This window comes from Astyanax mexicanus, chromosome 25 (assembly GCF_023375975.1).
Source record: "Astyanax mexicanus isolate ESR-SI-001 chromosome 25, AstMex3_surface, whole genome shotgun sequence".
NCBI lineage: Eukaryota > Metazoa > Chordata > Actinopteri > Characiformes > Acestrorhamphidae > Astyanax > Astyanax mexicanus.
In genome coordinates, this window is record NC_064432.1 from 6,887,030 (window position 1) to 6,906,227 (window position 19,198).

General features: G+C 37.9%; 1 protein-coding gene and 1 long non-coding RNA gene across 6 annotated transcripts in view; one reads left to right on the forward strand and one right to left on the reverse strand.

Annotated features, from left to right (window-relative positions):
• LOC111195191 (uncharacterized) overlaps window positions 1–15,632 on the forward strand; it is a 72,182-nt gene extending 56,550 nt beyond the window's left edge. Inside the window, exons 4-5 of the long non-coding RNA XR_007429582.1 lie at window positions 13,111–13,545; window positions 15,546–15,632. This is a non-coding gene — a long non-coding RNA (uncharacterized LOC111195191). The remainder of the gene's footprint in view (window positions 1–13,110; window positions 13,546–15,545) is intronic.
• The window catches only part of tbc1d1 (TBC1 (tre-2/USP6, BUB2, cdc16) domain family, member 1), a 96,166-nt gene continuing 89,328 nt past the window's right edge, over window positions 12,361–19,198 (reverse strand). For all 5 annotated transcript variants that reach the window (XM_022681729.2, XM_022681728.2, XM_022681727.2 and 2 more), the window contains 3 exons: window positions 18,871–19,040; window positions 15,531–15,707; window positions 12,361–13,528 (listed from right to left, as the gene is read on the reverse strand). In XM_022681729.2, the coding sequence (XP_022537450.2) occupies window positions 13,310–13,528; window positions 15,531–15,707; window positions 18,871–19,040 (566 nt within the window). In that variant the 3' untranslated portion in view covers window positions 12,361–13,309. The remainder of the gene's footprint in view (window positions 13,529–15,530; window positions 15,708–18,870; window positions 19,041–19,198) is intronic.

Consider the following 19,198-nt stretch of genomic DNA (forward strand, 5'->3'; position numbering starts at 1 on the left):
CCACTCTATTTCAATCTACAATCTCTATTTTTTTACCTTTCTTTGCCTTATTCTACTTCATACTATCTTGCTCTACCTCATTTGACTTCATCTACCTCCCTTGACCACAATCTACATCAATCTACCTCACTCCATCTCCTTTTACCTAACTCTACCTCCCTCTTACTCTTTATTACTCTACCTCCCTCTATCTCGCTATACCTTACTCTACCTCTGTCTACCTCCCTCTACATTACTCTACCTTACTTCATCTTTTTATACCTTAATCTACCTCACTCTAACTCTCTCTGCCTCATTTCACTTGACTCTACCTCCCTCTTACTCTTTATTACTCTACCTCCCTCTATCTCGCTATACTTTACTCTGCCTCAATCTACCTCTCTCTACATCACTCTGCCTCACTCCATCTCCTTATACCTTACTCTCCATCACTCTACCTCTCTCTACATCACTCTACCTCACTCCATCTCGATATACCTTACTCTACCTCACTCTAACTCTCTCTGCCTTACTCTACCTAACTCTGCCTCACTTTACTTTACTCTAGTAACTCATTAAACTTTACCTTGCTCTATACCACTCTACCTCAATCTGCCCCACCCTTCCTCCCTTTACCTCATTCTACCTTGCTCTACTTAATTTCGCCTCTCTCTACCTCACTCAACCTTGCTCTAGCACCCTCTACCTCATCTACCTCACACTACTTCAGTCTAACACACAATCTACCTCAAGGTTAGTGTGGCCCAAATGATACCACCACGTCAGGTGGGAGACTGGGGTTCAATTCCTGCACTAGGTGACTGTGGCAAGACTCCTAACTCAAGACTCCTAACTCTACATTAGCCCACCTCTGTAATAGGAATAACCTTGCAAGTCAATCTGCCATAAATTACATTTGACGTAAAAATATAATTTACTGTCTTGTTCTGCCTGTACCACTGTACCTTGCTCAACCTCGCTCTGCCTCCAGTTTTTTTTATATCAGGTGAACACAGTCTGTTCTAGTTTCCTGTTATTAACAATGTTACTGCAACTCTCTGTATGTGTTTTTCGTTAAACACATATCGTGATACTGATAAAAATAGGATTTTTCTTATACTTCGACTATTAGTCAGTCGTATAAGGTGTGCAAGGATAGGCAATATTTTATTGTTTTAACACTTCCAATTTAGTACTTAGTTGTTGATCCTGCATTTCTTTGCTTTTGCAACAAAGTTGAACCTTTGAACAGTTTCAGTTTGTGTCTGAAAGTGTATTAAAACAGCCTCAGCTCCACACCCTCACTTTCTGAAGTACCCCGAGGTCCCTCAGGATGGGCTGGAGCTGGGCGGGGTGGGTGTGCCACCCTGAGAGGGCTGTGTGTGCACTCGTCTGGGCAGCAGACACATTTCCTCCGGGTGAATGGCCACTGTTGTCTGAGGCAACTCCTTCCTGACCATCTCCTGTGTGAAGGTCTTTGTGGTCGTTAAATAAACAGTCTCCGCCTCTTTCCCGCGCTCGTTGTGTCACGTTTCCTAAAGTGACAAAATTACCAGCGGTGCCCTAAAACGACCTTTTTCAGCTTCAGTTTAGTGATGGAAGCCTATTTGATGGACGACACACTCAAACACACACACACAGATATGTGAGATATGTGCTCCAACCAGTGCTGCAGTGCAGGACCTGACCTTGGACGTCGTTGTTACACTTACAACCTGTCTGTTTAGTTATTTTTAAGTTTTTTTTTTATTAAGGGTTTCTAGTACTGATATATATTTGTGCATGTTTTTCTTTCATAACCAACAAATACATGAACTATATTAACGATACTGAATACTGAAGTCATTCAGACTATAGAGGAACACAAAAGGAATCATGTAGTAACTTAACAAAAAAAAAGTGTTAAACCAAAAAAATACTCTATAAAGAATCATTTAGGTGCTTATATCTATGGTGCTGTTAACTTGTAGTTTCTGAGGCTGGTAACTCTGATTAACTTTTGCTCTTGCTCTTTACTTTTGCTCTTCTTTTCTTGGCGTGATCCTGATAAGTGCCAGTTTCATCATAAAGTTTTTAATGGTTTTAATAGTTTTTGAAAATTTTCAGATGGACTGATCTTCTTCATTTCTCAAAGTATTTTTTTTTTACTTTACTTAGTTGATGAGTTGAGTAAAAAAAATAAGTCTTGAGGAGTTCAGCACAGCTGTTAACTGAAAGCTGAACATTTCAGGTGATTTAGCTTCATAAAGCTGACTGAGAAAATCCAGCCAAGATGTGCAAAACTGTGAAGAATCCATATGTTTTTCTTTAAACTTAAAACCTAAGAAATGATTATTGCAGTAAAATAGGCAATCACAGGCCGAAATATCATATTATCCACAATATAAGCTGTGTTAAAGTGATGTCAGTAAGGCACAGTGTTGGGCACGTTACTTTGAAAAAGTAATTAGTTATAGTTACTCGTTAATTCTCCAAAAAAGTAACTGAGTTACTAACAGAGTTACTCCACTATAAAAGTAACTAGTTACCAGTAAAAGTAACGATCACGTTACTTTTATTATTTGCCTGTCAAAAAAAAGGAAATCAATTATGTATTTACGATATTTACTTTATTATTAGAAAAATAACAAATGAAAATAAACCCAAAATGTTGACAAAAATATAAACGATATATAAACGAATTTCAAAAAACAAAAAAACGAAATTCTCCACACAACCAAAGAAAATTACTTTAACTTGTAATACTGAAAAAAACGGAAAAGACGGAAAAACGCGTCTGGGGATGAAATTAAACAAACCAAGACACACTCAAAGGAAATATGTATATATAAACAAAACCAAATAATGGACAAAAACACCCATCTAATGACCGTTAAAATGGTATTAATATAACAGCTTCATAGAGCTTAGATCGGGCCCAAAAAATCCGACCCGTCCCAGCCGAGTCCGTGCACGTTCTGCTCGAACCATGAGCTGTCATTATGAGCCCCACCCGATCCGACCCATAAACTGTCTGTTTTCAGGCTGATTGAATGAGCGAAAAATAATTAGAATTATGTTAATTAACACTAACATAAAAGCATAGAACTATTATTTAATTTAAATGATTTTTAAGAACAGCTACACACAGTGCTGCAAGTCAAACGCGGATGCGTTCACGTGCGCCCAGAGCTGCGTGATTACATTTTTCATTTTTATTATAGTTTAATTTTATTTTGTTTTTTATTTTTCTCAGTGTTTTCTGTCGTATTTTGCGGCTAGCGCGAGCGCTTTACACAAGAACTAACGCCACGGACCAGGTGCCACGCGCTCGGCACAACACCGCCCGCTGTACAACTCCGCTGTACAACAGCGCTTATATATAAATTAAACACGAAAATGAGGGTATTCTATCAGTAATTTCAGTTCGTTTTAGTTAGTTTTATAAACACAAAATACAGTTCGAGATAGTTATGTTTTTTCCTTTTAATTACCGTTTTTATTAGATTCAGTTAACACAAATGTTTTTTCACTTTCAGTTTTCGCTATTTCGTTCGCTTTAGTGAACAATAATAATTGGTTACTTAGCTATATTGTGATTATCACACCAGAGCTTTATATAAAATAAAAATAGGATCCTGATTTCGGGTCGGTCCTTGGGTCAGGTCGGGTTCGGACAGAGAATCTGAGCTCTAAAAGCAGCAGCACCACAAAAACCGGAGCAGCTAAAAAGAGTTTAACGTCCTTAAATCGGAACTTGGGCTGTCCACGGCAATCACTGAATTGATTAGAGCACGCAAATCGTCACAATTGTGCCTCACTTCACCACGCCAAACCACAGGCACAGCGGCCAGAAGCTCAAGTTCACCGGAAAGAGGATCGGTTAACCAGGGCAAAGCGAAGTTAAAAAAAAAAAAGTTAATTGAGCGACTAAAGTAACGTGCAGTAACGGGGTGTCAGAAATGGTAACGGCGTTATAGTTACAGTCAGAGTAATTAGTTAGATTACTCGTTAGTTTTACCGCCGTTACTACCAACACTGGTAAGGCATGGGATATTTTTACCAGGATCTGTTTGTTCATACTAAACATAAAAGCCACAGTTATGTTTAATGTAAAATGATGTAGTTTAATTCTAAAACTAAAATCTCTGCCAACATTCCAGACTGTAATCTAGATGTCACTTTATTTCCAAGTAAAGCTTTAGCTTTTATTTGCACAGGACTCCTGCTAATTTCCTCTGAACTGTACGTGTACATCGTGCCAACATTACTGAGATTCCGACTTTCGGTAACACTTGGGTGCTTTATTGTAGACGCCTCAAACTACTAACTAATTAATGCTAAAATAACATTCAGCTAAATGTCTGTTCTATGCAAGTGAAAGCTAAGGTGAAAGTAAATGATTGTCTAATGAATGTAATCCTACTCCCAGCTCTTAATCTTAATCTTAACATTTTAAGGATTTAGATTTAGGGTTAGATTTAAGGTTAAGGTATGGGTTTGGTTTTAGTGTTGATTCATGGTTGAGGTTAGGTTTTAGAGAGAATCACATACATCTAATGTAGAGTTTTACGGTATATATCAGTGTATTTTTAAATTATTTTATTTGAATTAATTTTTTACTCTTACTCTAATGTTAGGAGTGCATAAAATATAGTATAAAACATTAAGGCTTTAAATTAAGGCTTTGATTTAGTATTAGGTTTACTTTTCCCCCACAAATATAGTACACAATATATGTAGAAATCAGTTTTTATTAGCAAAAAAAAAACAGTTAAAGAATATATTTAAACAATAGACCTTAAAAAGAGATACGCCAACAACTTTACCACGGCTTCATTTACAAAACTACATATTTTAAATAGTTCCATAAACACTATAAATGGAGCTAAATATTCAATGTTCAAGTATTTAAAAAAATATATATATTTTTCCAAAGCTCTATAAAACACAAGTTTAATATCAAAATAACAATATCTTATGCTTGAACCCATTAGAGGCATTACAGTATTAAAATCGGCCACAATTCCTTTCTTTCTCAAGTTAACAAATTCATTCAGTTCAGTGTGCATTAAAATTATCCTTTAAGCTACAGTATTCATATTTTATAGAGAGTTTTATCTCTTGTGCTGAATAAATGATTCAGTACCCAACACCATTTCTGGGACTTTTCTGAGCTCATTTCTGAGAGAATAATTGCTGTTTGTTGTTGTTGTTCTATTTTACACGGATAAAAGCACTCATACAGTGAGGAACAGCAGCAGGAGCTCCTCAGATAAAGTGTTTTTCTTATTTCTGTCCAGGCAGGAGGGAATGAAACAAGCGTCTGACTCCACAGGGCTGAGCTTACAGTGTGTTAACTTGTTATGCTAACTGGCTAGCAGTACTAAGCGAGCTGTATCTGCTTCTTTGGTGGTGCAGTTGTACCACCAGTGTCTCTAGTGGAGAAGAAAGTGTACAAATAACAAAAGGACTTTTGTTATTTTGTTACTTTTGTTATATAAACAAATCTGAACACTGTAAAATCCAGAAGGGCGTAAAATAGTTACTAAGGCGACAGTCAGTTAATTTGTGGGATTTAGAGACCTCTCGAGTAGAATCGAGTAGTGTGTGTCAACACCACAGATTTTGATTGTTAGCCTGAACTCGGCTTCTTATCAGGCAGCTTCTTATTAAATATTAAGTTCCAGTTTTTCACTGATTTTGACAGATTGTTGCCTCTTCCTTTAGCTAAATTGAGATTTTCAGGTCCAACCTTATTGTTTTGCCATTTTTAGCAAAAGAAAAATTCATACTGTTCTCATTTCCCATTATATATATACTAGAGACAGATAATACCTGTCCAGTATAATTTATTTTACTTTAATCCTGGATATATGGAGATATTTGTAGTGCATTATTGTTAGTATCATGACATTCTGAATCCATGACTTCTGTTACAAATCTGATAAAATATTTTATCTGTTAGCCATATCATATTGCATGCAATAACACAATTCTAAATAATTTTTCTAACTCAGTGTTTTGTCATATCGCCAAAAGTATCGTTATCGTGAAAATACCATGAAATATCGTGATATTATTTTAGAGCCATATTGCCAACCCCTACTATCTTCTAATCAAGACACTAAACCAGACAACCTCAGTGCTTGTAAGATTAAAGTGCAAAAAACTAAACAAAAAAATCTGACGATGCAATCACCTAGGAGCGTGCATTACTCACGCCAGGCTAAAGTTTAATCTGGTTATTAAAGACAGATTTGATAAGCACTTCCAGGATTACAGAGAGAGAGATTGCTGAGCGAACATAATCGTTTATTAATGATTGATAAGGTTTACTTTCGTTCACAAAGATCAGAATTCAGCCTTATATAATGAAGACAATGTAGTGTAAGTGAAGAGAAAATGATACTGGTAAGTGTGGTGTAAATTTGTATTTGTAAAGAGGTTGCTCTGGTGTTGCTAGCTGCTTTCTTTTGTGTTTAAAGGTGGCTGCTATGGTATCCCTCCTGTAATTGCTAGGTGGTGGCATAGCTGTTGGTTGCTGAGGTGTTGCTTGGTGGTTGCTAGCTGGTTGCTCTGGTGTTGCTAGCTGCTTTCTGTTGTGTTCAAAGGTGGCTGCTATGGTATCCCTTAAGTGGTTGCTAGGTGGCTGCTAAGGTTTTGCTATGGTACAGCTGCTAGTCACTGTTGCTAGTAGTTCCTATGGTGGTTGCTCTGAAAAGTGATTGGTTGTCAAGGTGTTGCAATGAAGATGCTATTGTCTACCAGATGTTTACCAAGGTGGTTTTAGGTTTGTTGTTAGATGTAGTTGAAGGTCTATATGGATACAGAAAATAAAAAAAAAGATTTGAAGAGCATGAAGAACCTGAAAATTGGTAAAAAAAACAAACAAACAAAAAAAAAACATGAACATTGACTTCTTTAACCTGTTCAGTGATTCCTTACCCTTACATTTCTTTCAATTCTGGTTATTTCATGGCATCACTCAACTATCTCTTAGTTTTATCCCTTATTTTTGGGAGTAAACTGTGAAATGGAAGCATGTAAGGGCAACAACAGCTCAACCACAGAGCAGTAAATCAACAAGAGGACACTGAGTACTGTGGAAACGTGTTCTGCAGAGTGATGAATCACACTTCACAGGATCTGTCAAGGCTGACGGATCAACACGGCTTTGGCGGATGCCTGAAGAGTTTTAGCTACAGGACTGCTACAGGAGTGCTACAGTAAAGTTTGGTGGAGGGGGATAATGGTCAGGGGCTGTTTTTAGGATCTAGGCTCGGGTTCCTTTCTCAGGCCAACACTACAGGATTACCTACTGGATTTCTTTAGGCAGATTTGCTTTTACCAACAATCTAAAAACGTCTCCTTTTAAGTTTAAAGTTGATCGTAAGTGATGATCTTGACAGTTGTCAGAGCGGTCTGGACAAAAGGTTAAGTAAGACAGTGTTAACTTCACAACTCATTCATCCATATTCATACTTTTTCCTTTTTTTTTTTTTTGGCAAAAACCATCTCAGCTAACATAGCAATGGTTTTGCCATGCTACTAAAACAGTTTTTAAGGAACTCCTACCTGTTCTGTAACAGCTTGCATGAATCTTCCATCTGCTCTGGTTATGTAACAGTTCTTGAGAAACTCCTGTAAAGTTTTGAGGTAGGAGGCATCAGCTGGGTGTGAATAATAATCTCTTAAAGAGCAAAACTCCACAGCTTTGAGCTAAACAGCTCCTGTAGCCAAGCTTAGCCAAGAAGATTAACTGCACAGAAATTTGCACTAGTCTATTACTATTATTGTTATTATTTACTATTTGAATTCTTGCGCTTGCCCCAGCGAATCTGATCCGTAAGTTTGCGTATAACATCTTATTAATGCATAACATGTTTTTTTTCCCCCACCAAATCAATGGGGGAAATGCTCAAAAACCTTTCTAACCAGGTTCTAAACATCTGCAGCTGCTGTGCTGCAATTAATTGTAGAACTCTAACATTTTAAGTAGTGATGAACGTGAGGGTGACCTATAACAAAACAGCTCTGGAAGAAAATTGAGATCACTTCAGTTTCTGAATCAGTTTATCTGATTTTGCTATTTATAGGTTTATGTTTGAGTAAAATGAACATTGTTGTTTTATTCTATAAACTACACACAACATTTCTCCCAAATACCAAATAAAAATATCGTTATTTAGAGCAGAAAATGAGAAATGGCTGACATAACAAAAAAAAGATGCAGACCTCAAATAATGCAAAAAAAACAAGTTCATATTTATAAAGTTTTAAGAGTTCAGAAATGAATATTTGGTGGAATAACCCTTGTTTTTAATTACAGTTTTCATGCATCTTGCATCATGCATGTCCTCCAACAGTCTTACACACTGCTTTTGGATAACTTTATGCTCTTTACACTCCTGGTGCAAAAATTCAAGCAGTTTAGCTTGGTGTCAAAGGCAATTTTTTTCTCTAGAGTAAAGCTGCAGTGTTACCTTAGCCTGGATGAGAGTTAGTGTACACATACACATTTATTTAGTGCAGTGTGTCTGATTCTCGTGAACAGGAGGGGCATTCTGTCTAAACTTGTTTGTGGGATGAGTGAGGAGCTGTTGGTTGATAAAATATTTTTCTCACAGTCTTCCAGACAGACATACACACCTCTATACAAGCAAGGGCAGACACACATGACTGCAGGATAAGATAGCTGGCCGACAGGCATTAGTCTACGTTTCAATATAGACAACAGCAGCACAAATCAAGGGTATACCGTACAGCCGTCAGTAAAAAAGTTAAAAACACAAAACGCTTCAGGAACAACAGCGTATTCTAGTTTCACGAAGACGTGAAGAGAGAATCGGTGCATGCACACAGATATAGAACATTCCAGAAGACACAGAAAGTAAAAAAGGTCTGCTGAGGGCATGACTGTACACACGAAAAATGAAGAAATTCAAATTCTTTTCTCCACCATTCGTTCTTTCTTCCATCCTTCAAATCCCTTCGCCATTAGTGCCTGTCAAAAACAGTCCAGGTTCAGAAGGTTAGAAGGCAGTGACGGGTAGGCCGTGCGCTCATGTTCTGCTGTCTCTCACACAGCTAACAAAGGAATTTTGTCTTTTTTTTTTTTTTTAAACAATTCACGTGCACTTCAATCACCTTTCTTAGGCAAGTAATTTACTTTCTAATTAATTTATAGTCCAACCTAAAGGGGACACATTATAAAAAATGTATGTTTTGCATGCATGCATATTTCCACTTTGCATCCATCCATTTTTTTGTGAATCAGCTGAGAGTTTCCTGTCAGAAATCAAATGCTTCTATAAGCTCTTTAGATGGCTCCATCACTGTGACATCACAGTAAGATATCACATCTCACCTGTCAACCCCCACCAGAGCCCCACACACTAGATCGAGTAAGGAAACCCCATTTATTACACAGCAGGATTAGCCTGCAGACTTCGTCTGAGTGAGGAATCTGTACCTTCTGTATGTGGCAAGTTAAGCATTAGCTAGCTTGTCAATGTTTTGCCATTTAGCACAAGCTAATACTAACATTTTGAAAAGGGATTGAAACTGTCTAGAAAAGAGCTGTCTAGATGTTTATCTTTATGCGAGAGTGATTTTGCGCAAAGAACTTGAACGTAAACATGTTTCGGATAGCGCATAGACCTATTCTAACGTGCAAAAAAAGAGGTAAAATGTCTCATTTAAGTTTCAGCCATCACACGGTTTTTGTTATTTTGTTTGTGTGTGGGGCCTCCTGCATTAAATGAGTTGCTTGTCTCATCACACAGACAAATTTAGCCAGATGGTGCTAGTCATGATCATTAGCAACACCTGTACTGTGCACTGTGTGCATAAGCAATCTAAAACTACAACATAATGCATCTATTTTAGATTAATTTACTGAAATACTGGTGTCTTCAGTTAGAAGCGCTATATGCACCAAACAGCAGCAATAGTGAACGAGTCTGACAAATGTGTCTGCCATCAGTTGTACACAAGCAATACTTTGTTAGTTAACTTTCACTTTCAACTTCAGCTAGGTTAAGCAATGGTATACGCAGGTTGCACAATGTAAATTTGCATAGTGGTTCGTGTATAAAGGCGTGTCGAGCTTGTAAAACATGTCCAAGCGAACATGTCTTCATGGCAGCTAATGTTATTGATGCTGTATGGTTAATTATGGTGCCGAGCTGCTGCTTGTTTAATTTTTTTTTGTTATGAAAGTCAGTTCACACGATATAAGTAAAAAGTAGGTGTGGGCAATATGGTAAAAAGGTTATATCACAATGATTATAATACATTTTTATGATGCACAACATTTGGAGAGATACATGTGTTCAGTCAAAATGTATCAGTAGAGATGGATCCTTAAAACCACTGTTCAAATACTTATACTTCAAAATATTCTGTAACTCATCATTCATACATTTTTGTTTTGTATAGCAATATGATTAAATATAACCATATTTGCCACCTCTAGACTAAAGTATTGGGACACACCTCTAAGCAGGGCCGCCGCTCTGCATACGCAGACAACGCAGCCAGCGTTAGGCCTCAACCATTTTGCAGTTGCAGGGAGCCAAATTGACTGAGAATGAAATGTGTTGAAATTATGACATTATTAAATTTAAAACCCAATGTGAATTATTTATGATACGCTCATCTTTTTTGTCTTTAAACATTGCATGGGGCACCTACTCTACTACTTAAAAGCGGCACGTTATTATTTTTGTGCATAATATAATGCCCCCACCCCTATTGCCTGAAATGGCACGGCTCGGTTTGCTCTGTTGGTTGTTGCCAGATGTGACATTTTCCAGTCAAATAAATAATCAAAAAATGCATGGAGGGCCTCCCTGACCAGTTATGCTTAGGGCCTCCAAAACCTTAGCAGCGGCCCTGCCTCTAAGTTACTGAATTTGTTGAACTATGGCAGTCTGAGTGTTGAGTCTGGATTTGGCGAATAGCAGCAGAATGTTACTGGTCTTGGTCTTGACTGTACTGGATTGTGCTGGCTGTAAAGTTTGGTTGAGGGGGGATAATGCTACAAGGTTTGCTTTTTAAGTGTCTGACCCTTTAGTTCCATTGAATAGAAATCATAATGCATTCATGTTCAAAGACACCTAGACAACTGTTTTTTTTTTTTTGTGAAAACAATGTGGGGAAGGCCCTTTCATGTTGAAGCATGACTGTACCCCAGTGCATAAATCAAGGTCTAACACTGTTAACAGCCTGGATGGTCAATTTCATATTTGTTCTGGACCTCAAAAGTCCGTATTTTCAAATAAACAACTGATTAGTAGGAGTGTGTTGGTTGAGCCACGTGTTGATTTGAGAACACATGCGTAGGCAGCGCTTTTAGATTCGGTCATAGGTTGCCAGGTCTGTTTAGAACCCTCATACAGAACCCTCACTGGGGGAATTGTGGCAACATTTGTAAGGTCTGAAGAGACTCATGTGAGATCATACAGTAGTGAAGTTGTTGGGTTTGATAAAACTATTTGCTGTACATGATAAATAATACATAATTCATAATCACAGTAAATTTGACATCGCGTTTGTAAGTATTTTTGTGAGTTATTGTTGACACTGTTTGTTTTTATCAAATTATGAAAATAAGAGTGGTCCAGTAGTCTAAAACACTGCCACTATGATCGGGAGGTCGCTGGTTTGAATCCCGGTCATGCAGCTTGTCATCCCTTGGGTGGGATGATTGGCGCTCATCACTTCGAGGGTGATGTTAATCAGCACAATGCATCTGTGAGCTGAGGTATCAGAATCGAGTCGCTGCTTAGACAAATTTGTAGGCTTCAAGTTTCAGTGTCAACTATTCATTAATTTGTATTGAAATCTTGGCATAAATATCTGAGATGAAACCAATATTTTACCCACTAGAAGCAGCGTTGCTCTTCTAAGTTGTCCTTTAGCTTGTCTTCTGGATTTGATTGCTGTACGTTGTCCAATGCCTGAGGTTTTGTGGTATGAAGCGGAACTTCTTGGGAAGTGCCACCATCTTTCCGAAAAGCTGCAAAAAGTAATTTTTCCACAGTGTTTGACAGAATATTCACCTGCATTACGATTTGAACAGGATTACTATAATCTAACATTATTTCTACAGCTTGTTTTAGAGCAGGTAGAAGGCTCTAAAATCCTTGTGCATTAGGACAGGACTTAAATCACTGAGAAACTCTTGTAATAATTCTTTTACAGCACCTTCCCATGTTGAACTAATCCCGCGTGAAGTCTAAAATCACATAGGCACATTTAGTGTCTGGACAGAGACAAGAGAGTTTAATTGATATTTTTGGTACAAAACAAATCTGGAGAACTGAGTCTTTGATGTTCATAAAACAACAGCAGATGAAGGAAAAGATCTACTGAAGCAAATCTCGAAATTCAAACACTCAATTCTTTGTTCTTTGATGGAAGCTAATAATGTACAATTGTACAGTACAGTAGAATACAGCAGTGCTTTATGTTTAAATGGGGTGATCTGGGAAAACAGACACACATACATACATACATACATGCACATAGAAACAGGTGCAAATACTGTACACACACCCACACACACACATGCGCACAAACATACACACACTCAGAAGTGTGCATTCTGGGAAATGTGTGCAATTGTTCTTTGCCTGTCGTCAGGCAGATCAGTGCTGACCCAGGGGCAGGGTTGGTCAGACGAATCTTCAGAAACACTAAATTAGAACTCCATTGAGTTCTGGAGACACTGGGGCGGTGGTGTAAGGATAGCACCTCCATGATGATGAGGGTGATGGGAGGAGGAGGAGGACGAGTGAACAAAGAAAAAGAAGATAAGAGTCTCTTTGTTAAAGTCGTTGATCTCTGGCCTTAAGGCGCTCCAGAGCTTCAGAGCAAAAGAACAGGAGGACACCACACCTCGAACATAAGCCTCAATCCAGGTTAAAAAGCCTCACTTTCATCTTCTGAGATTGGTTCTTAGTCTGGTTCTCCAACCGGTGTGAGTTCTAATCTCCTACCTTGAGGGACGTGATGCACTTTGATGTGATTTGATGCCCTTTCCATTCCTCAACAGCACCAAACCCTTAAGCTGAACAGGTCTTAGGGAACTTACTCTCTCTTTTTTTCTCTATTCCCTCACTCTTTTTTTTATCCCACCTGCAGACAGATGGCACAAATGAAGGCAAGGGCTTTTACAGACGTTTCACCAGAACACCTTCTTAGTACAACACTCTGAATCAAGACTCTACTCTGCTCAGATCTGCAGGGCTGAAGGTAGAAGGCGTAGCGTCTCACAAGATTCTCTTGTCCTACACTGAGACAATACAGAAGCAGACATGGCTGTGTTTTATAGCAGCACCGATCACACTGTGGTTCCAGATGTAGAGGGCTGGCTCTCCTCAGCAGGGCAGGGAGTGTGCTGAATGCCGTGCATGGTGAGAAGATCCTGGAGACGCGATACAGTCTGCTGAAGCTCTGAACGCTCCTGCTGCAGAGAGCTGACCTCCAGACGAAGCTCCGCCTCGCTGCTGGCCAAACCTTCCACATGAGACTCCAGATAGCGGATCCTGGCGTGGGCGACCTGAGAGATAAGAGAGAGTGAGTAATGGTAGATAAAGCCCACCCTATAGTGACTTAGAACAACATTTGCGGAATTACAGTTAATAACAATTAAACAAAAAAATATATATATATATAATATCCAACTAAAGGTGACTTTACAATCTAAACATGTTACTCCACATAACTTTTACTGTTATTAGAAAAAAAAAAAAATTATATACATATGACAAATACTGATCAGTTATCACCTAATATTTCAAATAATGTAACAGATTTGATTATTTATTAATTATTTGATTATATTATTATATATTTGCATGTCTAGGCCTGTCACAATAATTGCAATATCGATATATATCCTACAATAAATGAACGTGACTTCAATCATTTCTGATTATCGTGATCTCATCTATTGTTTTTATTTGTATGTTTATTCTGATATATAACAGTGAACAGTATTTTAGCCAGTTGTGCTTCAATAACTCACACTGGACTAAAGTAGGTGAAGAAATAAGTATATAGAATTCCCAAACTAATTATAATAAATTATTTTTTTAAATGTTGCTGTCTTTAAAAAGAGTATACTTGCTTTTTTTTTAATGCTATTCTGTTATTATCTCAGTGGCATTTAAAAGTCTTAAAATTACAAAAATGTTGTATATCGCACTAATTTCTGAAACAATATAATGTCCACAAAAAAAATCCTATCGTGACAGGTCTAGGCATGCCAATTCTATTGTTTCCTCTTTTTTCCCACTCTAAAAAAAACATTACCCAAAAGTTGCTTTTATTGCAGTATATTGTCATTGTTGCGATTAATTGCTCTCATCTGACCTCGCGTGTAAAGCCGGTGTTGTCAAAATCTGAGCCCTTGCCAGGAAAAGAACCTGCCAACCCCCCCAAATATGCCATTTGTACCTTACACTTATATATTACAACATATTTGAACACAGATCAGCTACATCAAACTAAAAACTTCAGACAGTATGTTAAGATTTGCTTATAATAAACTTTTGTAAACTTTATTTGTTGCCATTTTACCACTCAGTATATCTTAATATATATTAAGATAAAATAAATATTTTTGCTTTTTTAAGATACCTGCAGTATGCAGTATGCAGTTACCTGAGTGTATTGGTAAATTTGGGCTGGGCATTTCATTCAGATACATAAACAATTCTTGAATTTAGATATTTAGCTCTTAAGTTTTTTTTTCTATATAAAAAACAATCAGCAGCATTTAAAGTGACAGAACACTATTTAAAGTTATTGTTTGCTGTACAATTAATTTAAATATATATATATATATTTTTTTTTTTACACAAATAGTAAGCAGCCCCCTTAAATCTTTTATATTACATGAAATACAGTGCAAACATTCTTTTCAGGTTTCTAAAGGGGAAAATGTCTGTCTACTGAGATTCCTTCTGTTAGCTTCTATATGGAAAGGTATACAATTTCCATTAATCCACTTTGAAAATATCATTAAAACAGTAAATTCATTAATTTTATAAATCCAATTAACCTCTTAACCATATAGTGAACAGACTAATGCATAATAAACCTGATTAAAGCCATCACTAGGCTTCATTTTAAATTTAAAAAATTAAAAGTTCACAATAAAGTTTAATGTCCTTCAATTTCCTTCCTCTCTGAAATATTAAAGTTCACCATTAATCATTTCCAGTTAATACTGAGACTCTCAGTGCAGGGTGTGTTGCCAAAATAGACCCTTTGCCAACATATGGAGGCAAATAACTAGGATGAGTGGTGTTGAAATACAGTGTGAGGTGTGAAAGGTTTGATTTGAAAACAAAACCACAGACCAGACTAACTTGTATTAGCTGATTTAGAATAAGACTAGATCTGCAGCTCATTAAAACCAGGCCTGCGAGTTACGTAAGCTGGGAAACTGTGACGCCTGGTCGAAACCAGTTCAGGAAAAGTGTGTAAAACTGGCTTCCACTCTCCTCCTGATTAAATCACGGTGTTGGCATGCTGCTGTGATGTGTGTAAAGTACCTGCACTTCCTCCAGCAGGTCTAGGTTCTGCTGACGGAGGCTCCCATTGGTCTTCTCCAGCTGAGCGGCGCGCTGGGATTGGTTGAGAGTGGAAGGTCCGTCCAACAGCTCGTCCTGAAGCACGTGGTACTCCACCTCGTAGGCCTGCAGCTGCTTACTGATGTCCATCTCGAAGACCTACAGCCACACACACACGTACACTATTAAACCTGGGCACTTAAATACAATTAGGAAAATGTAAAAACTGTATAATGTAGATAATGTACAATGATATTCAAAAACATAGTATAAATGTGAAGAATGTGTTTCATTTACTTTTGTATTTAAACTAGTGGTGTCAATCTAGTAAAAAAAATATTGATTAATTGCGCAAGTTTTTATAGTGGATATTTAAATGTAAAGAAAATGATGAATGTAAGAATAAAAAAAAAATGGTGTATATTAAAATAATAGTATATACTTGTATGTTTGAGGGGATATAAAACCAACGTGGGGTGCTGGCATAAAGAATGCATGATAAATTGGACTGTAAACATCTCAGCCTGGGTGTAAGGATTCCTGAATTAGAACTTTGCTCATTTTAATGATCTGGGGGATATATATATAACGGTCAGTAATCAGTAATTTATACTCTGTCCCTTTAAGAGACTCTTATGTTAAGTGCGCCGGCACATGTGTAGCTACGCTGAGTGTGTGTGTTGGTGCTGCATTACACAAACTAATTATAAATTATAATAACAGAGACGGAGAGACAGAAAAACAGAGAGAGATGGAGAGAGAAACAGAGACAGAGAGAAACTAACAGAGATGGAGAGACAGAAAAACAAACAAAGAGACGGAGAGAGAGAAAAACAAACAGAGAAACAGAAAAACAGAGAGAGGGAGAAAGAAATAAAGGGTAAGTGTTGAAATATAAGAAAACAATAAGTCAGATGGATGTGTTGATGAGCTGAGGTGACACTTCACATGTTATATAACAGTCTGACGTGTGACTGACGTCTCTGTTTGTGTTTGCTGGTTAAAGGGAGGGTAAAACAGTCAGATATGTGTTAAGAGGCCAGCGGCCGGTCCCCGCCCTGAACACACAACTCATAACTGACAGCTCTTAAATCTAATATTACAGGAGGAGGGTTTGTTTGGATGCTGCTGGTGATGTGTCAGTCTTGTCAGAGGTGGGAAGTGTTCAAAACATTATTACAGTCCAAAAAAAAGAAATGTTGAGATTAATATCCGTAAAGAATAAAAAAAAGTGTCAGTGTACATTGTAATCTAGTGTGCCTTATGTATGATTTCTACCAGTCAGGTTGTAAGAAGTATTAAAGCCTCTCTGGTAAAGTATAGCTTTATACAAGAGTTTCAATTTAATTCTCCAGCACTTAGACTGGAGAAGTATTAGCATTAGCCACTAACTAAATATATATATATATATATATACACACACTACCGTTCAAAAGTTTGGGGTCACATTGAAATGTCCTTATTTTTGAAGGAAAAGCACTGTACTTTTCAATGAAGATAACTTTAAACTAGTCCTAACTTTAAACAAATACACTCTGTACATTGCTAATGTGGTAAATGACTATTCTAGCTGCAAATGTCTGGTTTTGGTGCAATATCTACATAGGTGTATAGAGGCCCATTTCCAGCAACTATCACTCCAGTGTTCTAATGGTACAATGTGTTTGCTCATTGGCTCAGAAGGTTAATTGATGATTAGAAAACCCTTGTGCAATCATGTTCACACACCTGAAAACAGTCTAGCTCATTACAGAAGCTACAAAACTGACCTTCATTTGAGCAGATTGAGTTTCTGGAGCATCACATTTGTGGGGTCAATTAAACGCTCAAAATGGCCAGAAAAAGAGAACTTTCACCTGAAACTCAACAGTCTATTCTTGTTCTTAGAAATGAAGGCTATTCCATGCGAGAAATTGCTAAGAAATTGAAGATTTCCTACAACGGTGTGTACTACTCCCTTCAGAGGACAGCACAAACAGGCTCTAACCAGAGTAGAAAAAGAAGTGGGAGGCCGCGTTGCACAACTAAGCAAGAAGATAAGTACATTAGAGTCTCTAGTTTGAGAAACAGACGCCTCACGGGTCCCCAACTGGCATCTTCATTAAATAGTACCCGCAAAACACCAGTGTCAACATCTACAGTGAAGAGGCGGCTGCGGGATTTTGGGCTTCAGGGCAGAGTGGCAAAGAAAAAGCCATATCTGAGACTGGCTAATAAAAGAAAAAGATTAAGATGGGCAAAAGAACACAGACATTGGACAGAGGAAGAGTGGAAAAAAGTGTTGTGGACGGATGAATCCAAGTTTGAGGTGTTTGGATCACAAAGAAGAACGTTTGTGAGACGCAGAACAAATGAAAAGATGCTGGAAGAATGCCTGACGCCATCTGTTAAGCATGGTGGAGGTAATGTGATGGTCTGGGGTTGCTTTGGTGCTGGTAAGGTGGGAGATTTGTACAGGGTAAAAGGGATTCTGAATAAGGAAGGCTATCACTCCATTTTACAACGCCATGCCATACCCAGTGGACAGCGCCTGATCGGAGCCAATTCCGTCCTACAACAGGACAATGACCCTAAACACACCTTCAAACTGTGCAAGAAGCAGAAGCAGGCAGCTGGTATTCTATTGGTAATGGAGTGGCCAGCGCAGTCACCAGATCTGAACCCCATTGAGCTGTTGTGGGAGCAGCTTGACCGTATGGTACGCCAGAAGTGCCCATCCAACCAATCCAACTTGTGGGAGCTGCTTCTAGAAGCGTGGGGTGCAATTTCTCCAGCTTACCTCAACAAATTAACAGCTAGAATGCCAAAGGTGTGCAATGCTGTAATTGCTGCAAATGGAGGATTCTTTGATGAAAGCAAAGTTTGATGTAAAAACAATGTTATTTCAAATACAAATCATTATTTCTAACCTTGTCAATGTCTCGACTCCATTTTCTATTCATTTCACAACGTATGGTGGTGAATAAGTGTGACTTTTCATGGAAAACACAAAATTGTTTGAGTGACCCCAAACTTTTGAACTGTAGTATATATATATATATATATACATATACATACACACACACACACATTAATTATAATGTAATATTTAATGTAATAAAGGACCTTTAAAAAAAGTGTGTGTGTGTGTGAGAGAGAGGCAGAAAGTCGTTCGGATAGAAAAACACAGAGAATGAGTGGCCTGTTTAGCCAGTGAAGAGGTGGAGGGGTTGTAAAACTGAGAATGTTACTCAGAAAATGAGCATCATTACAGAAACATATAAGAACAAACGTGCTGATTGTAAAACACACACAAACACACGTGACATACAAAATCAAGTACCTGGTTGATGGTTTTCTCCATCTGTACCAGACCCAGGTTGGGCAGTGTGGTTTTGATAAAGTCCACTATAGACTCCAGATTGTCGTGCTGCAGGATAAGGGGCTTGTGGCTACCCAGAAGGCTCAGCGCCACTTTGAAGATGACCTCGGACCCCTGAAGGAACAGCATGTCTGTAACAAAAAATACAAGCAAAATGTAAGTGCATGTTTTTAGTTAGCATTTGGGTCTAAAAAAAGGTCACTTTTCGGAGGTGGTATGAAAAAGAAACCTGGGCTGATATAAACTGTAACTGTGTAGATTTAAGGATTGAATCAAGGTCCTGTTTGAG